General features: G+C 47.1%; 1 protein-coding gene across 4 annotated transcripts in view; it reads left to right on the forward strand.

Annotated features, from left to right (window-relative positions):
- Positions 1-19646, forward strand: part of R3HDM4 (R3H domain containing 4) — a 148037-nt gene that overhangs the window by 48942 nt on the left and 79449 nt on the right. For all 4 annotated transcript variants that reach the window (XM_075337878.1, XM_075337879.1, XM_075337875.1 and 1 more), the window contains 3 exons: positions 500-654; positions 16504-16622; positions 18743-18860. In XM_075337878.1, coding sequence (XP_075193993.1) covers positions 500-654; positions 16504-16622; positions 18743-18860 — 392 coding nt within the window. The remainder of the gene's footprint in view (positions 1-499; positions 655-16503; positions 16623-18742; positions 18861-19646) is intronic.

Genomic DNA, 19646 nt, shown 5'->3' on the forward strand with positions numbered 1-19646 from the left:
TTTTGCCTATAAGCACTACATTGTATAATTTTTGGCTGTGCAGTCTGTGGTTTTGTTTTTGTTTTTTTTTTGTTCAGCTATGGTACATAGCTTAGAACAGGCTGTGTGAGGCCTCATTCACACATCCATGTGTCCAGTACGTGTGATGTCTGTTTTTTTTTTTTTTTACTCCTACTGGAGACAGACACGTGGACCCATCTAGATGTCTGCCTATAATTGGCAGAGCTCGAGGCACCATGGGGGTGTCGGTACTATACGTGTTTGTAATGAGACCCCACTCTCCTTTTACTGCTCCCCCCCCACAGAGATTACCGTAGCTTGTAGGCTACATCCAAGGGGTACACATACTTTTCAATATTGTGTCCAGAACTGCAAGCAAGAGTCTGCTATAATGGAGTAATACAGCTAATCATTTTAAACTGTTACTATATGGGAATTTTCAGGGAGCCACTGGTCTGATTAATATTTTAAATATTTTATTTTTTTCCCTCTTCTCTAGGTTAATTGAAGATTGTGTATCTCCTTTACCGAGCTCTCCATCCAAGAAGACTTCTAGTGCAAAACGCAAGCAATACTACATAAATCGTGCAATCCGAAACTCTGATCTGATTCCTAAAGCCAAAGGACGCAAGAGTCTTCAACGTCTGGAGAACAGTAAGACAATTCATGCAAAGAGAGACTCTGCACAGCATTTTACTTAGGAAGAATACTTGAAGTAATGACACTATTGAAAAGTAAGGCAATGTGCCCACATTGCAGAATTATTTTTTTTTTTTTTCTGCACCAAAATCTGCAAGGAAAAAATCTGTAATGTGTGCTCAGCACTTCAGGATTCTCATAGACTTTGCTGCGATTTGTTTTTCCTTGTAGTATTGATTTAAAATATGCATGAAAAAATGCGATTTAAAAATGCAGCATGGGCACACAGCCTAAGGCTATGTGCGCACTGAGCGTTTTTGCAAGTTTTTCGGCTGCGTTTTTGGGCTCAAAACTGCATGACTTTGCTTCCCCAGCAAAGTCTGAGTTTTCATTTTTGCTGTCCGCACACAGCTTTTTTTTTTTAAGCTGCATTTTTGAGCTAAAAAAAAAAAATGGACATGTCAATTCTTTCCTGCGTTTTTCTGCGTTTTCCCCCCATGCAATGCATTGCAAAAACACAGAGATTAAAAACGCAGCCAAAAACGCACCAAAACGCGGTAAAAACAAATGCGTTTTTACCAGTGTGGTTTTTGCGCTTTTTTGCCGCAGGTGCGTTTTTATGTGTTTTTGTGCGTTTTTAGCAGCCAAAAACGCACAAACGGTGTCAAAAAATGCTCAGTGCGCACATAGTCTAACTGTCGGCAGATTCTGTGTCTGCCTGAATCCAACCCCCAAAGAATGTCATGAACACTATATATTACTGAGAGGAGATTACAGATTAAAGGGAACCTGTCATGTCCTTTATGCGTTCTGACCTACAAGCAGGGTGATTTGTTGCCTAGTAACCTCTTCCTACCCATCCCTATGTTGTAATATTGTGTAATATGAATTTATAAAAAAAAGGTTTTATTATTTGCGTGTTCCCTATGTAAATGATCAGAGGGTCTAGTTCCCGGATGTCATTTCTATGTTTTCCGTGGTATCACGCCCCTGTGGGCGTGATACCATGGATTTACATGAGTGACGTCATCTATGCTCCTGGAGGTCCCGCACGTGCGCACTTCCCTACCATTCCCGCAGCCTTCTTATCCGGTTGTTTGCTTGTCGGTTTCACCAGCGCACTATACATGATCAGAAGACTCCTGCGGTTCCGACCATGCTCTGTGTCTAAAGCCGGCAAGTAAACACCCGGATATAAAGGCTGCGCAAATGAGAAGTGTGCGGGATCCCCAGGAGCTGACGGTCACGTCGCTCATGTAAATCCATGGTATCATGCCCACAGCACAGGGGCGTGATACCACGGAAAGTATGCAAACGCCCACGGGGCGAAGCGACGCCCAGGGGACTAGACCCTCTGCTTATTTACCTAGGGAACATGTAAGTTATAAAACGTTATGTTTTTTTGGGTTTTTTTTTTTTATAAATTCATATTACACTATATTACAACACAGGGATGGGTAGGAAGGGGATTCTAGGCCACACATCACCCTGCTTGTAGGTTAGACCACATATGGGAACTGACAGGTTCCCTTTAAGTTCTGTCTTCACTAAATACAGATTTTACATGTAAATTGAGTGAAGATCAATCCAGTAGGAAAAGTAAGCAAATTTCTCTGATTATGTACTACAAATTTATTTTCATGTTTTATATACCCAACAAAAGTATTCAATTAAGGCAAACTAAGATATAAAAAAAAATATATTTTTTTTTTATTTGACAATACAGATTAAAACCACATAAACACACAGACATTTAAATGAAGAGAGAAAGGATCTCCTGTTGTGCTGGAGGGCATGAACATCAATTCGGAGACAAAAAAACTATAAGAATTTGATATCTATTTAGTAATACCTTTTCAAGATATATCAAGGTGTGCAACTATAACATTAAGTCAATGGCCCTGTTGGCGCATGTGTCTGAAACTTGTTTTGCTGGGTAGGGGAGGGGCAGTTTGGATAGATGCCCCGACGGGATCACTGAACGGAAGTAAAAATGCAATGTGAAAGTAGCCTTAAAGAGGTTTTCCACTAGTAATTTAACCCTTAACTTTTCCCGTCTCCATGACAGCGCCACCAGATATGGGTCCGCCCCTCAATTTGGACAGGAAACCCACTAAAATAAAAGGGCGGCACCTCTCTACTGCATCAGTTCGGTTTCCTGTCCCAGGATGGGAGACCCAGAAGTGCTGTGGCGCTGCCACAGTGAAGGCGGCTAGGGGTTCCTGGAGGTCCCTGATGTGAAAACAATCTTTTTATTTTTTGCCTTTTCTTTGGCTGGGCCTGTATCTTACCAGAGAATTTTGTTAGTAGTATACGCTGGCTACCGGGTCTGTGTGTCGCCTGGCTCTGCCGGCGGTTGTACAGGCCGGCTTGCTGTCCGGTCTGTGCCCTGCACCCTGTGGTTGTACACGCCGGTGGAAAAATGGTGCCAGACCTGTATCCCGCAGGTCTGTGTCCCGTGGCCTGCGAGGCTGCATTTGAACACGCCGGGGGGCTATGCACCAGGTCTGTGTCCCACAGTCGGCGAGGCTATGGTTGTACATGCCGGTTACTGTGCGCCTGGTTTGTGGCTCGCGAGGCTGCGGTTGTACACGCCGGGAGGGCTATGCGCCAGGTCTGTGTCCCACAGCTGGTGAGGCTGCGGTTGACACGCCGGTGACAATGCACCGGATCGGTGTCCCACAGCCTGCGGGCTGCGGTGGGACACACCGGGGGTTGTGTGCCGGATCTTTGTCACCCTGGTCTCTTACCTTGCAGTGACAGAGGACGCGCGGTCTCTGGCGTGGTGGCTGCAGTTCCTGGAGTATACAGGATGTGACGTTGGCCGGAAGTCTTCTGACGTAATTTCCGGTAAGATGGCGCTGCCTTTTGCTGCTGTTGAAGAACCCCAGGACGGTATAGTGGCTTCGGCGGTTTCACTGTGGAGGTGCTGACCATGGATCAGGAGCCATCACAGCAGCAGTAGCCGCAGCGGCATCGGTCATCGTCGCCACCACTACCCTCGCCATCCAGACAAAGGCAGTGGAGGGAGCTGCTCTGGCTGCACTCGGGGCTTGGAGAGTTCCCGCAGGAGTCCTCCATCCTCCCGTACAAGGGACAAGAAGAAAAGCCCTGTGCAGCCTCAGGGGTGGGTAAGTGGCTCCTTATGGGGTCATACTTACTTGTTTTTTTCTTTTGTCTTGTCCTATAGGATAGGCCAAATAAGAGACCTAAGAAGACCCACAATAGAGAATGCCCCCTCTGTAGGATCCCCTTTACCCTCTGGGTCGGATAAAAAGCTGTGCCAAGACTGTATTCAGAGGACAGTCGCTGAGGAAACACAGGGATTTCAGAGCAGTCTCCGTGACCTCATCAAGACAGAAATCAAGGAGGCTTTAGGGGAGTTACCCCAAACCTGGCACTAGTTCCTCACATAGCGAAAGCAAGACTAGGGCTATGGATTCCAGTGGCTCTTAATCTGATTCTGGTTCTTCTTCTGACACGCCTTCCTCAGAAGAGGATCTGGAAGGCAGGCCCGGTTTCCCAACCTCAGATGTTCCTCGTCTAATAAAGGCAGTCCGTGCTACAATGGGGTTGGTGGACACCAAAGGCCCAGAATCTTTGGAGGACCTTCTGTTTATGCTCCAGGCCACTAAACATAAGTGCTCTTTCACGGTCCAGTATAAAATTAAACAGTTTGGTGTTGGATCAATGGGAGAAGCCGGATAAGAAACCCTTCATATCTTCGGCCTTTTGGGCACGGTATTCGTTTCAAGATGAGGATTCTACTCTTTGGAACCATTGTCCAAAAATCGATGTGGCAGTTTCTAAGTCAGCAAGAAAATCCGCCTTACCGTTTGAGGATGTGGGCACTTTGAGAGACCCGCTGGATAAAAGGGCAGATGCCTACTTGAAGACAGCATTGAAGACCTCAGCAGGTGCGCTTAGGCCATCGGTGGCAGGAACCTGTGTAGCTCGCTCACTCATGGTCTGGATGCAGCAGTTGGAAGACCATTTGAAGACTGACGTTCCCCGAGAGCAAGTATTGAATACCTTTTCCCAAGTTAAGGGTGCTGCAGCTTTTCTTGCCGATGCATCAGCTGATACTCTTCGTCTTACGACAAAGGCGACGGCTTTGTCTAACTCAGCTAGAAGGGCACTTTGGCTGAAGTGCTGGCCCGGGTTGTCTCAGTCAAAGACCAGGTTGTGCGCAGTCCCATGCAGTCGTGTTTTCCTATTCGGTAAGCCACTTGATGATATCCTTGAGAAGGCTGGAGACAGGAAGAAGGGTTTTCCTACTTTTTCCTTCTGTTTCCTTTAGAACCAACTCCTTCAGGAGACGAAGGTACCAGAAGAGGAAGATTGCGCCACAGGAAAGGTGGCAAGAAAATAAGAAACGGCGGTCAGGATTTATGTTTGACCCTTCCCAGGGATGTAAGAAGTCTGGCCGGTAGTTCCACTCCTCCGGTAGGAGGTAGACTTTCTTAATTTTTTTTTTCCTCCTGGCAAGCTATTTCCTCTAGCCCCTGGATTCTTGAGATCATGAAATCAGGTCTCAAATTACAATTCTCATCGACCCCCAAGGGGTCCCTAATTGTTACTTCACTTGGCAGGTCTCGGGAGTACCAGTTAGTCCTGCAGCAGGAAGTACAAAATCTTGTCCAAAAAGTAGTTCTGGTCAAAGTTCCCAAGGGACAAGAGGGCCAAGGTTTCTACTCGCCTCTATTTTTGGTACCAAAACCAGACGGGACTTTCAGGACTATGATCATCTTGAAAAGATTAAATCATTCCCTGGCAGTGTATCACTTCCAAATGGAATCGATACAGTCGGCAGTAAAACTCCTCTTTCCAAGGTGTTTCATGGCAGTAATCGACCTCAAGGATGTCTACTATCACATCCCGATCCACCACTTCCACCAGCGGTTTTTGAGAGTAGCTCTGCCATTCAACGGAGAAATAAAGCACTTGCAGTTCCGAGCTATTTGGCTTAGCCATGTCTCCGAGAGTGTTTACAAAAGTGATGGCAGAGGTCATGGCACACATCCGAGAACAGGATGTTTTAATAGTGCTATATCTGGACGACTTCCTCGTAGTCGGCACCTCAGAGGTGCATTGTACAGGCCAGGTGGTCATCTATCCTGCAGAAGTTGGGATGGATAATCAACTTCAACAAGTCACGTTTGACTCCACTCACCAGCCAGGTTTTTCTCGGCCTGATCCTGGGACTCCACAGTTCAGCGATGCCTTCTGCCACAGGACAAAATAGCTTCACTACAGGCAAAAGTGCAAGCAGCTCCGGTCCTGACCCTCCGGGAGGCCATGTCCCTATTGGGGTCCTTGGTTTCTTGTATTCCAGCCATCCCCTGGGCTCAGTTACATTCCCGGGTGTTGCAGAGGGAGGTTTTGCTTGCTCGGATACGATTGGGCGAGTGTTTGGACCATATAGTAACACTCTCTCCTCCCCGGTCTGTCACTCACTCCGGTGGTGGCTACAAACCCAGAACCTGCATGGGGGTGTTCCATGGGCAATAAAAGTCTCAGATACAGTGACCACAGATGCCAGCGCACAGGGTTGGGGAGAGCACCTACGGGGTTACTTTATTCAAGGGAGTTGGAGTCCTCTGGAGGGCATCTTCCAATTTCGGGGAACTTTGCGCCATAGAGAGAGCTCTCCGAGCCTTCCTCCCCCTCCTGACTGGCAGTCACATACTTGTCCTGTCTGACAACAGAGCAGCAGTGTCTTTCAATACATCAATCACCAAGGGGGGGACACGTTCGCATAGTCTTATGAAATTCACTTATCAGATCTTTCTCTTCGCACAAACACACCTGGCTTCCCTCACGGTCCTGCATATCAGGGGGGTGGACAACAAGGCGGACGATTTTTCTCAGTCGCACTCAGGTTCGTCAGGGGGAATGGTGCCTTCACCCAAACGTTTTCAGCAGCATAACACGTCTTTGGCGCCTTCCGGTTCTAGATCTATTTGCAACCAGGTCCAACCGCCAGGTTCCTAAATTTTGCTCCCTAAATCCGCACGACGGGCCTTGGGCGGTAGATGCATTTCAGATCCCGTGGGGGGTGGGACTCCTTTACGCCTTTCCTCCCCTTATTTTAATTCCAGCAGTGTTGCAGAAGATCAGGGAGGATGGGACCCATGTTATCCTCATAGCTCCCTTCTGGCCCAGGAGGGCGTGGTTCTACTGGCTTAGGAGACTGTCGGTGTCTGCTCCTTGGGTGTTGCCGGAGAGGCCGGATCTCCTCTCCCAGGCCCGCTGCTATATCCCAGGGTTTCCAACCTCCATCTGACTGCCTGGCATTTGAGAGGCAGTTATTACAAAGTAAGGGGTTTTCCTCGGGCCTGATTAACACTCTCCAGCGTAGCAGGAAGCCTTCCACCACTAGAATCTATGCTAGGGTATGGTAGCTCTCCTGAGGGTGTCGCTCCGCTCCTAAAGATTCTGGAGTTTCTACAAGGGGGGTTGGACTTGGGCTTGTCTGTCAGTACTCTGAAAGTACACGTGTCAGCTCTGGGTGCCTTGTACAGTTGTAACTTAGCAGGGAATAGATGAGTTAGATGATTTATCTCATCCTGTCAGAGGCAGACCCCTGTGCCTTGTCTGTCCTTCCCTGCTTGGGACCTTCATTTTGGTTTTGGACGCAATCACGGGTTCCCCCTTTGAAGCCCAGTGATTGCTTCTTGGTTCCTCACACTCTAGGTCAGGGGTGGGGAACCTCCGGCCCGACTTTTTCTGCGGCCCCGGGCTGATTCCCGGGAACTGTAGTGCTGGGGCGGCAGCTGCATCTTACTGGCTGCTGGCCCTTTAAAACCCCACAGCACGTTCAATGCTAAACGCTGCATTTCCTATACCTGAAAGACTACGTCGCCACGCTGGCACTGCCTACATGAGGACGTACTTTGTAGGTGGGGTCGGCGTGAGGGGCGCTAAAATCAAAAGAGGATTGACTGCCAATCATCCCCCAGGTCTTACTGTGCCGGCAGCGCTCTGTGCCCAGCGGCGGTGGCTCCCTGTGCCCAGCGGCGGCTCCTTGTGCCCGGCGGTTGCGGCGGCGGCTCCCTGTGCCCGGTGGTGGCTACCTGTGCCCGGTGGCGGCTGCTCCTCTCTGTGCCCGGTGGCTCCCTGAGCTCGGCGGTTGCGGCGGCGGCTCCCTGTGCCCGGCGGCTACCTGTGCCCGGCGGCGGCTGCTCCTCTCTGTGCCCGGTGGCTCCCTGAGCCCGGCGGCTTTGGCGGCGGCTCCCTGTTTCCGGCGGTTGCGGCGGCGGCTCCCTGTGTTCGGCGGCTCCGTGTCCAGCGGCTACCTGTGCCCGGCGGTGGCTGCTCCTCTCTGTGCCCGGCGGCTCCCTGTGCCCAGCGGCGAAGGCGGCTGCTCCTCTCTGTGCCCGGCGGCAGAGCCCTCCGTGCCTGCAACCACCTCCAGCGCTCTGTGATCCCAGCCTCCCCCAGTACTCTAACTACCTCCAAGCTCATCCGAGTCTGCCTGTGCCCCCAGCGCTCTGTACCTCCAGTGCTCTGTGCCCCTCTTTCTCCCCAGTGTGTTCTGTGCCTCCCCCAGTGTTCTGTGTCTCCCCAGTGATCTGTGCCCCCCAATGTGTTCTGTGCCTCTCCCCAGTGACCTGTGCCCCCCAGTCTCCCTAGTGATCTATGCCCCCGTCTCCCCAGTGATCTCTGCCTCCCTAGTCTCCCCAGTGATCTGTGCCCCCCCCCCCCAGTCTCCCCAGTGATCTCTGTGCCCCGAGCCTCTCCCAGTTCTGTTTGTGCCTTCAGCCTCTCCCATTCTTCTCTGTGCCATCTGTGTCCCCAGCGTCCCCCTGATTTGTCTGTGCCTCCAGCCTCTCCCATCATTCTCTGTTCCCCCAGAGCTCTCTGTGTCTCTCCGGCATCCTCCAGGGCTGTTTGCCCCCGGCTATTTATATAACCCCAGCAATGTTTGTGCCCCCCAGCTAGGTCTGTGTAACCCAGTGATGTGTATATACCCCCAGTGAAGTCTGTGCCGCCCAGTTATGTATGTACCCGCAGTGACGTCTATGCCCTGCTGCTTCCCTAGTGATGTATATTCCTCCCAGCCCTCCCCAGCAATGATTATGCCCCCAGCTATGTTTGTGCTCCCCATCAATGATGTATGTATCCCCCAGTGATGTATGTACCCCCCAATGATGTCTCTTCCCCCAGCCTCCCCAGTGATCTATATTCCTCCCAACCCTCCCCTGTGATGTATATACAGCAGTCCCAGCCAACTCAAACCTGGAAAAGCAGTTGTGAAAAGCAAAAAGATCAATATCGCCTAATATTACAGCTTCACCAAAGAGTACAAGCTCCAGCCGCCACAGTGAGTTAATTGTTTGACCAAATATATTAGGGTAATTTTTAAGTTGATAATTTTGTGCGGCCCCCGAAGGTTGGTAAAAATTTCCAAATGGCCCGCGGCAGAAAAAAGGTTCCCCACCCCTGCTCTAGGTGGCACTTTTAGGCCTTGTTCACACACTGCATTTTTACCCGCGTTGATTTTGCTGCAGACATTTCTTGAGAAAATGGTTGTAACCTTTCTGCAGACATTCCCCAGCAAAACCTATGGAAAAAAAAAAATAGCTATGCGCACACTGCGTTTTTTTCTTTTTTTTTTCTTCTCAAGAACATTCTTTCTGCAGAATTTCTTGAGAGAGAATGTGCATGTCACTACTTTTCTGCAGGTACCTATGTTTTTTGCCATAGATAATGGTAAAAAAACGCAGGGATCAACCTGTGGAAAAAACGCATCAAAAACACGGTAAAACCGCATAAGGTTTTCAGTGTGTTTTTTGACCGCAAGTGCGCTAATCTTTCAGTCTCAAGAAATTTCTTGAGAAAAATCCTTTTTTCTAATGTGAACAGAGCCCTAGTTGCACTTACCTCGGCCCGTAGAGTTAGTGACTTGAAGGCTTTCTGTCATTTCCCCGTATCTCCAGGTTGAGAATGATAATTCTGCGCACCGACCCAGCTATTCTTCCAAAGGTGGCAGGTACGTTTCATCGTTCACAGGAGATTGTTCTTCCCTCGTTTTGCCACTCTCCACACAATCTGGGAGAAGAGAAATTTTAATTCCCTGGATGATAGAAGGGCTCTCCTTTACTATTTGGATGTCACTGCATCTTGGCGGAAGAGTCAGTCACTTTTTGTTTGTTTTCAGGGACCTAGGAGAGGTTTTGCGGCCTCTAAAGGTTCTATTGCACGTTAGGTTAAGGAAGCCATTAAAGAAACTTATGTAGCTCAGGGTGTTCCACTGCCTCAGGGCATCACAGCTCACTCTACTCGGTCCGTTTCTACCTCCTGGGTGGAACGGGCAGACGTGCCTCTTATTATTTTTTGCAAAGCGGCCACTTGGTCTTCACCTACCACCTTTTCTTAGGCACTACCGGCTGGATCTTTCCACCTCAACTGACATGACCTTCGGTAGGCGGGTTCTGCAGGTGTTGCCCCCCCTTCTCTAGTGGTGTTTCTTTCAAATCTCTCTGGTGGCACTGTCGTGGCGACAGGAAAACTCTAGTTACTTACCGGTAATGGGGTTTTCCTGAGCCACGACAGCGCCACTGCTTCCCACTTTCCCCCCCCCCCCCGCTCTGCTCACACGCGGTCTTCCACATTTAGGGGTGTGTATTTTGGTGTTGATTTACCTTTTTTTTTTTTTTTTTTTTTTTTTTTTTTTTTTTTTTTTTTTTTTTTTTTTTCTGGTATTCCTCTGTGCTCTGTAACATTACTGATGCAGAAGAGAGGTGCCGCCCTTTTATTTTAGTGGGTTTCCTGTCCAAATTGAGGGGCAGACCTATCTCTCTGGTGGCGCTGTCGTGGCTCTGGAAAACTTCAATACCGGTAAGTAACTTAGACTTTTCCTAATATACTTCTGTTACCTGCCTTGCTCCTATAAACCCATGTCTGTGTGGCTGCTTTATTACTCTGCTGTGGTGCTGCAAGGCTACCTTTTGATCTTTAGACTAGAATTGGACGGATTGAACAGTGCATGTCACTTTTGGGGGCGGGGCTACCTCTCCGTGACTGACAGCAGTCTGAGCATGCTCAGATCAGACCTCCATCCTGCTGATGGTGCCTTCAGCTGATGAGCTGCTTGATATTAAAAGGTATCTCACAGGGCATGGCACTCTTCAAAGGGCTTGCCTCACCATGGGAACCCTTCTATTAGACCCTGTGCACACTTACAGTTTTTTCCCGCGGATTTGCTGCATGTTTCACTGCAGAAAATGTTCATAACATCTCTGCAGTGATTCACCAGCAAAACCTATGGGAAAAAAAATGCTGTGCGCACTATGCGGAATTTGACAGCTGGACGTTTTGCTGCGGGATTCCCGCAGCAAAAACAATTGCATGTCACTTCTTTTCCGCAGGTCCCTGCGGGATTTCACTCCATTGACTGCAATGTTATCGTGAAATCCCACGGGGAAGTGATGTCATTACAGGAAGAGGAAGCGGAGCAGACACACACACATCACAGACAGACATAGAACACATCACTCACACACAGACATATAGAATACACATACAAATCAAATGGAAATAGATAAAAAAAAAAAAAACACGTGTGCTCCGCCGTATTTTTACCTTCCAGCCGAGGTAAACACACAGCGGCGGCCCGGTATTCTCAGGCTGGGGAGGATGAGGGGCAGGGTTAATGTCCCCCCTCCTCCCGCAGCCGAGAATATCAGCCGCAGCTGCCCCGGGACTGTCACATGCATTATGCGGCAGTCCCGGTGTGTCCTCGACTCTTCCAGATGCCGTGATGCGGTGGCTATCCAGGTAATAACGAGTTAATGGCAGCGCATCGCCGCCATTAACTCCAGGCTTGATCATGGCAGCGTCTGAGACAGCTGACATGATCAACCCGTAAGTAAAGTGAAAAAACACACACCGAAAAATCCTTTATTTTAAATAAAACACAAAAAAGCCTCCTCTTTCACCCGTTTATTAACCCCCCGAAGCACAAAAAGCTCCGGCGTAATGCACGTTTTGCGCTGCTTGCATCCAGAAGAGTGACACGCTGCTGAATGCAGCCTCGCAGCGAGACAGCAGAGGTAACCACAGGGCATTTCCCACGGCCGGTAATGTGAACTCACATTACCGCTCGGGCGAAATACAGGGTGTGCTCACAGGGACTATGTCTATCCCTCTGTCTATCCCTCTGTCTATCCCTCTGTCTATCCCTCTGTCTATCCCTCTGTCTATCCCTCTGTCTATCCCTCTGTCTATCCCTCTGTCTATCCCTCTGTCTATCCCTCTGTCTATCCCTCTGTCTATCCCTCTGTCTATCCCTCTGTCTATCCCTCTGTCTATCCCTCTGTCTATCCCTCTGTCTATCCCTCTGTCTATCCCTCTGTCTATCCCTCTGTCTATCCCTCTGTCTATCCCTCTGTCTATCCCTCTGTCTATCCCTCTGTCTATCCCTCTGTCTATCCCTCTGTCTATCCCTCTGTCTATCCCTCTGTCTATCCCTCTGTCTATCCCTCTGTCTATCCCTCTGTCTATCCCTCTGTCTATCCCTCTGTCTATCCCTCTGTCTATCCCTCGGTCTATCCCTCGGTCTATCCCTCGGTCTATCCCTCGGTCTATCCCCCTTTTTTTTTTTTTCTTTCAATGTGCTTTATTGCATGGAATGCATTAAAGCACATGTACTAACCCGCACGCGGCAATACCGTGGCAAACCGCATGCAGTTTTCGGGTGCGGTTTACCGCGTCTTTTTATCGAGGGTGCGGTAATCTTTCAGACCCTGCGGAATTTTCTTAAGAAAATTCCGTTTTCCAGTGCGCACCGGGCCTTAAACTGCCGTTCAGCTGATTTGCAACAGGTTCAGCTCTCGGAAAGGTAATTTCAAAAACTGTTAAAACTCACAAGAAATAAAACATCCACAATGTATTGAGTTAATTAAAATTCCATTATCTGAACAATGATATATGTGAAAAACAAACCAATGATTGAAACTGAACAGGGATTCTTAAGCCCCCCGTCACATTTAACGACTTACCAGCGATCCCGAAAACGATGCGACCTGATAAGGATCGCTGGGAGGTCACTGGTGAGATGTCACACAGTCAGATTTTACCAACGATGAGCGACCTGTATAACAATGAGCGATGCGTCCTGCCCAGCAGGACATCACCTTTGAAGAAAATGGTCCGGACTGACCCTTCAGCAACGACTAGCGATCTCACAGCAGGGGCCTTATTGCTCGTAGGTTTCACACTTAACGAGATCGCTGCTGCGTCACAGAAATGGTGACGCAACAACAATCTCATTAGCGATCTCGTTAGCGATCTCATTGTGTGTGACGGGGCCTTTAGTCCTAGCATAATCTACTCAACCGCTTCCGGTAACCATCAATGAGTTTCTTACAATGCTCTGCTGGAATTTTAGACCATTCTTGTTTGGCAAACTGCTCCAGGTCCCTGAGATTTGAAGGGTGCCTTCTCCAAACTGCCATTTTGAGATCTCTCCACAGGTGTTCTATGGGATTCAGGTCTGGACTCATTGCTGGCCACTTTAGTAGTCTCCAGTGCTTTCTCTCAAACCATTTTCTAGTGCTTTTTGAAGTGTGTTTTGGGTCATTGTCCTGCTGGAAGATCCATGACCTCTGAGGGAGACCCAGCTTTCTCACACTGGGCCCTACATTATGCTGCAAAATTTGTTGGTAGTCTTCAGATTTCATAATGCCATGCACACGGTCAAGCAGTTTAGTGCCAGAGGCAGCAATGCAACCCCAAAACATCAGGGAACCTCCGCCATGTTTGACTGTAGGGACTGTGTTCTTTTCTTTGAATGCCTCTTCTTCTTCTTTTTTTTTTTTTTTTTTTTTTTTTTTTTTTTCTGTAAACTCTGTTGATGGCTTTTCCCAAAAAGCTCTACTTTTGTCTCATTTGACCAGAGAACATTCTTCCAAAACGTTTTAGGCTTTCTCAGGTAAGTTTTGGCAAACTCCAGCCTGGCTTTTTTATGTCTCGGGGTAAGAAGTGGTCTTGATGACACTGCGCACCGTAGACACAGGAACTTTCAGGTCTTTGGAGATGGACTTCTAGACTTGAGATTGCTGATGCTTCCTCACAATTTGGATTCTCAAGTCCTCAGACAGTTCTTTGGTCTTCTTTCTTTTCTCCATGCTCAATGTGGTACACACAAGGACACGGGACAGAGATTGAGTCAACTTTAATCCATGTCAACTGGCTGCAAGTGTGATTTAGTTATTGCCAACACCGGTTAGTTTTGTGCACCCCCTTTTTTATGTTTGGTGTGGAATTATATCCAATTTGGCTTTATAACAATTTTTTTTTTTTTTCTCATTGAAGACAAATTAAATGAAGATAATACCAAAGAATTTGTGATTGCAATTATTTTCAAGAAGAAACTGAGTATTATCTCCCAGAATTGCAGGGGTGCCAATACTTTTGGCCAGCACTGTATAATCCAAAAGGCAGGCAGATCATACTCTACTCACAAAAAAGTTAGGGATATTTGGCTTTCGGGAGAAATTTCAGGATGACTCCTGCTAGAATCGAGTCACATCACCAGGCACGGACGGCTGCTCTCAGGACAGGAGCGTGCAGCTGGGTAATGAGTCGATTCTCATGCAAATGTGACTCCTGCCTAAAATGTACCCTAACTTTTCAGGTGAAATGAATGTGACTGTCTCTAATTTTTTGAATGCACATGTCCAACTGTTCAGTGTTTCTGTACTTTTTGCACAACTTGCTGTTCTATTGGATGGAGTTATGCATTTTCTCTACAAATGGTCATGTTTCTATCATATGGTGTGGCAGGTACATAAATAACTTGTTCACTTGGTAATGTGGTGTGCCTCCCATATCAGCATGTTTTGAGTTTCCTTATCAACCCCTTTTTAATTTATAGTTTTGATTCTAGTAAAGTTTTCTTTTTTAGGCTATGATCACACAGGGCATCTTTTGCTGCTTTTTTGGTGTGTTTTTGAGATCACAAAGATGCACCCAGATACATGCATTTCCTTTTCCCAGCAAAGTTTGAGATTTCTATTTTCCTGTCTACACTGGGCATCTTTTCTTGGCTGCATTTTGGCTGCGTTTTTGAAGATGTATGTCCAATTCTTTGTGTTTTTGAGCCCATCCAGTCAATAGATTTGACTTAAAAAAACACACAAAAACCGCACCGTTTTTTATGCATTTTTACCTCGATGTTTTTATTGCGGACAGAAACGCTGCATCATTGTGGTAAAAAAAAGATGCCGCGTGTGACCATACCCTTAGATTGACTACGGATGGTGGGTTCATGACTAATTGATCTTGCTGAGGATGGCAAGTGTATCTTGCTGAAACGCGTTGTGTTAATACAAGAGCTTTATGTTATTAATAATAAAGCCAAATTTCTTAAAAGATCAAAGACCAAAGATCTATTACTAGCGCTCACAAAGACCGGAATCTTTTTTTCTAATTGATCTTTAGGCACAAATTGAAAAGTGGGCATAAGATTGGGAAAATCACATACTTTGCTGGAACTTTAATATGATTTAAAAAAAAAAAATTATAAATAAATCTTTATTTTTATATAGTGCTAACATATTCCGCAGCGCTTTACATACGTCAGGAACACTGTCGCCATTGGGGCTCACAATCTAAAGTCCCTATCTGTATGTCTTTGGAGTGTGGGAGGAAACCGGAGAACCCAGAGGAAACCCACGCAAACACGGGGAGAACATACAAACTCCTTGCAGATGTTGTCCTTGGTGGGATTCGAACCCAGGACCCCAGCGCTGCAAGGCTGCAGTGCTAACCACTGAGCCACCGTGCCGCCCATGATGTGAAAATAAACCTCATTAAATGCACACCAAAACCTCAGTGGTACCTAGGCTTTAGACATGTAGGTTTGTATACTATCACGGTCATGCCCTCACTCAGCCTGGGTGGGGGGATGGTGACTGACCCTATAAGGGGGTCCATGTCACTCTGCAGCTCATTCTCATACTTGTTACTGACTAAACACAGCACATAACCCCAACTAGTCCACTCACTCAAGGCACTCAATGCTTCCACCACTTGCATAACACTAGTACTTCCTTCCTGAAAGCCATACCCAGGTCACATGTACAAACTGCCACTTAGTCTTTACGGAGACACTTGGCTTTGGCTTGTTGCCCTAAAGAACCTATGTAATGTTTTAGGCTTTAATACACACAAAGGTGTGTGTGTGATGGATAAAAGGTGGAAAAAGTGCTGTGAAGGGGAATTCATTACAATTCAGAGTGAACTGTACAGAGAATGAGACATTACAGAGTAACAGAATTCAACACATACCCACAATAGTGAGGGCCCTGCTCACAAGCCACAACCTGAGCTATTGTATGTGACATGACCCTTACCCGAAAGATGTCAGTCACAGGATGTCACTCAGTTGGGGTAGCAGCTATTGGCTTCCACTAGATCCTAAAGGTGGTGTGTGAGGGGTTACAGGTGGACGGCACATGCTAATTGTGTTCCCACAAGCACGATGAGGGGGAAACCTGCATTTCATTGGGATCATTAGACATTCGGGAGCTATTGGGATTTAGACATGTAATTACAGCGGCCTATCTTCACTACATATATATCCTCTGATATTTTCCTGCTGTAGATTACAAATTGGTTTTCCCCAGCCATTGTGCATCCAAGTTAGATGTTTGAGATTGATATTACTGCTTTTCTTTGAGTTATACCATGACTAAGAACACCTGTTACAGTTTTGTCAAATTTTCTTTTGAGATTGTTAATCATGTGCCCTATACCGAGTGCTGGTGGGGGAAGGAATTGTAACACTGCTGTTCTGTTTATAGATTACTTAAATCCGATTACTCCAATATGACTATTTATTTTCTTCTTTTGCAGATCGCTATCTATTGAGTTTGCTAGAAAGGGATGAATGTGTTTCCGATGAAGTTGACTCTTGCATACGTGCATCTCCCAGCATATTTGCTGAAGCCTGTAATAATGAGGTGTACATTGAGGTACAATATGTGACATGACACTCAACAAATGTTACCATTAATGAGTGAAAGGCTAGGATCACACGACCATAGATTGCATCATTCAAATTGTGTTGATTATGCTTATGGCACTCCAATCAAACCCTAATCAGAGTGATCGGAGTATCCGCATAGTGTGATCGGATTTTCACAGATGGGAGAATTGGAATACACTGATGGAGAATACATTTTCTCCATCTTCTCTTCTCTGTGAGACCGAGTGAATCGAATGTTGTCCAAGTGTAATCTGATGATTTCCTCTCTCCTATGGACTTGTATTGGTGAGTCTCTTTCACTTATGCATCAAATCGCAGCATGCTTAGTGTTTGTTTTCATGCTTAATTGCTATGAGAAACACGTTGACAAGCTCCATTGAAATAACATTGGTCCAAATGCAATCTGATTTAAAAAAAAACAAAAAAAAACCCCAAAACTTATAGCACTTGTCCGATTTTATATGCCCGTGTGACCCTGGCCAAAGATGAATACTTCTTGTAATGAAATTTTCTTGCTCTCTAACTTGCAATCCACCCTTAGCTGGAGGAAGTGGAGCTGCAGTGATTTTTCCCATGGACAGCACTGAGAGAGGCATGCTTGCTCCTAATTCACTTCTTAGCTCACAGAAACAAACTGCAGCACCATGGAGGACATTATACATCAGAGCTCAGCTGTGCTGACCTGAATCAACCTCTGATATGAGGGAAAATTCTTCTTACGGGCTACTTTCACACCTCCGGTTTTTGCAATGCGGCACACTCCGGCACTTTGCAGGAAAATCGCAACCGTTTTTTTTTTGCTGCCGGTTGCGTTTTTTCTGCATAGACTTTAATTAGTGCCGCATTGTGCCGCAAGGCCTTGCGTTCCATCCGGTTTTTGCCGCATGCGGCAGATTTAGCCGATGCGGCGGCCGAATGGAACGTTGCCTAGCACGTTTTTTCGTGCGGCAAAAAAAACAGCATCGCGCCGCATTTGGCCGATGCGGCGTATTTTTCAATATATGCCTATGGCGGCCGGATGCGGCGCGATGCGGCAAAAACCGCATCCGGCCGCCGCATGCGTTTTTTTCCACTGCGCATGCTCAGTAGCATGCCGCAAGCGGCAAAAACCGGACGGGCCGCATGGGAAAAACTTATGCAAAGGATGCGGTGTTTTCACCGCATGCGTTGCATAGCTTGCACAGCCGGATTGAGCCGCAGAGCTCAAGCCAGATGTGTGAAAGTAGCCTTAGGCCTCCTTTACACATCCGTGTCACTAGAATGTATGGCGTCCGTTTTCACATGTACCAGAGACACGGACACACAGATTAAAATCAATGGTCTTGCGCACACCTCCGTGTTTTGACAATGTCCGTGTGGAGCATGCGTGTGTCTGTGAGCTCCACATGGCGATATGTCTGTTTTCTGCCAGCAGCATGGATGTCACAGTGACTGCACCCTGATGTGATCAGTGTGACATCAGGGTCACACGTACCGTAGGAAACACGTCACTGAGCAGTAAATGTATTTTTACAGTTGCTAGTGTCCAGCATTGCTGTCTCCGGTGCTGTTGTAACACTTGCTTCCAGGCCCGCTCATTATGCTCATGAATATTTACTCCACTGACTGCGGACCTGAAAACAAGTGTGACAGCAGCATCTGAGACAGCGCAAACTGTTATACTTGCCTATCTAGATATCATACAGATAGCACATGGAAAACACACACACGTACCTACACCACGGACTGTGCACAATGTTCGTTTCTTAGAAAGTTCTGCACCACGCTTTTTCTTTCACTGTTCCCTTTCCTGCTCACTAATTGCCCACCACCACCATTTTATAAGTCTGCTTTTACACAGTGGATGTTGCACTCAGGAGGCAGGGAAAGAAGTCTGTTAAGTGGAGAAAGATCCTAATTTCTCTCTTAGGATACATTACAAAGTTTCTTAGAATCGTCTTGCACTGTTGATTTGTGCAAAGTTTGTTGAAAGTACCGTTCTGTTTGAAGTATTAAGTTAGAACAACCTTGAGTGATGCATTAATTGTTCTCTGCTTCGCACTTAGTTGTTCATGATATAATTTTAGTTATTTATATTGAACAGTCTGTCTCTCTTCATCTAAACAGATTTGGAATGATTTCATGAACCGATCTGGGGAAGAGCAGGAGAAACTGCTGGTATACCTTGAGCAGAAAGTGAGAAAACCTAAGGAGAAGGTTAATAAATGCAAGGATGAGAGGACAGGTATGTCAGCAAACTTTTTTTTTTTTTTTTTTTTTTTTTTATGCTGTATATGTTCAGATCTGTAGACCAATGTGATCAGGTATGAGACTCAGTAATTAGTGCAAGGATATAAATTGTGATTAAAGGGAACCTGTCACCAGAATTTCTGCTATTAAACTAAAAGGATCCCCTTCCGCAGCTCATGGACTGGCCCCCCTTTCAGACCTAAATAACAACTTTATAAAATATTACCTTTTGCTATGGTAATGAGGTTTGCTGGCCCCGTGGGCGGGCTGTATTTCATCTGTTATCCCCCCTTCTGCCGCTGTTCGCCGTCCCCCAGTGTTCATTTACATAGAGGAGGGCGCTGCCCTCATGTTCCTAGGTGCTCCTGAAGTCTCACGCATGCGCAATGACACTATCGCAGGGCAGCACTGTTTTCAAAACGCGAGCACCGGTGATGTTGTTGCGCAGGCGTGAGATTATGGGAAGGTACTTGAATGATGCTGGTGATGACATTCACAGCGCTGCCCATAATCTCGCGCCTGCGCAATAACATCACCGGCGCTCTCGATTTGAAAACAGTGCTCAGTCCCGTGATAGTGCCACTGCGCATGCGCGAGACTCCCGGAGCACTGCGGAAGATAAGGGCGGCGGCCTCATCTATGTAAATGAACACTGGGGGACGGCGAACAGCGGCAGGAGGGGGGAATAACAAACGAAATACAGCCCGCCCCCGTGGCCAGCAAACCTCATTACCATAGCAAAAGGTAATATTTTATAAAGTTATGTAGGTCTGAAAGGGGG

Source organism: Anomaloglossus baeobatrachus, chromosome 1 (genome assembly GCF_048569485.1).
Source record: "Anomaloglossus baeobatrachus isolate aAnoBae1 chromosome 1, aAnoBae1.hap1, whole genome shotgun sequence".
NCBI classification, from domain to species: domain Eukaryota; kingdom Metazoa; phylum Chordata; class Amphibia; order Anura; family Aromobatidae; genus Anomaloglossus; species Anomaloglossus baeobatrachus.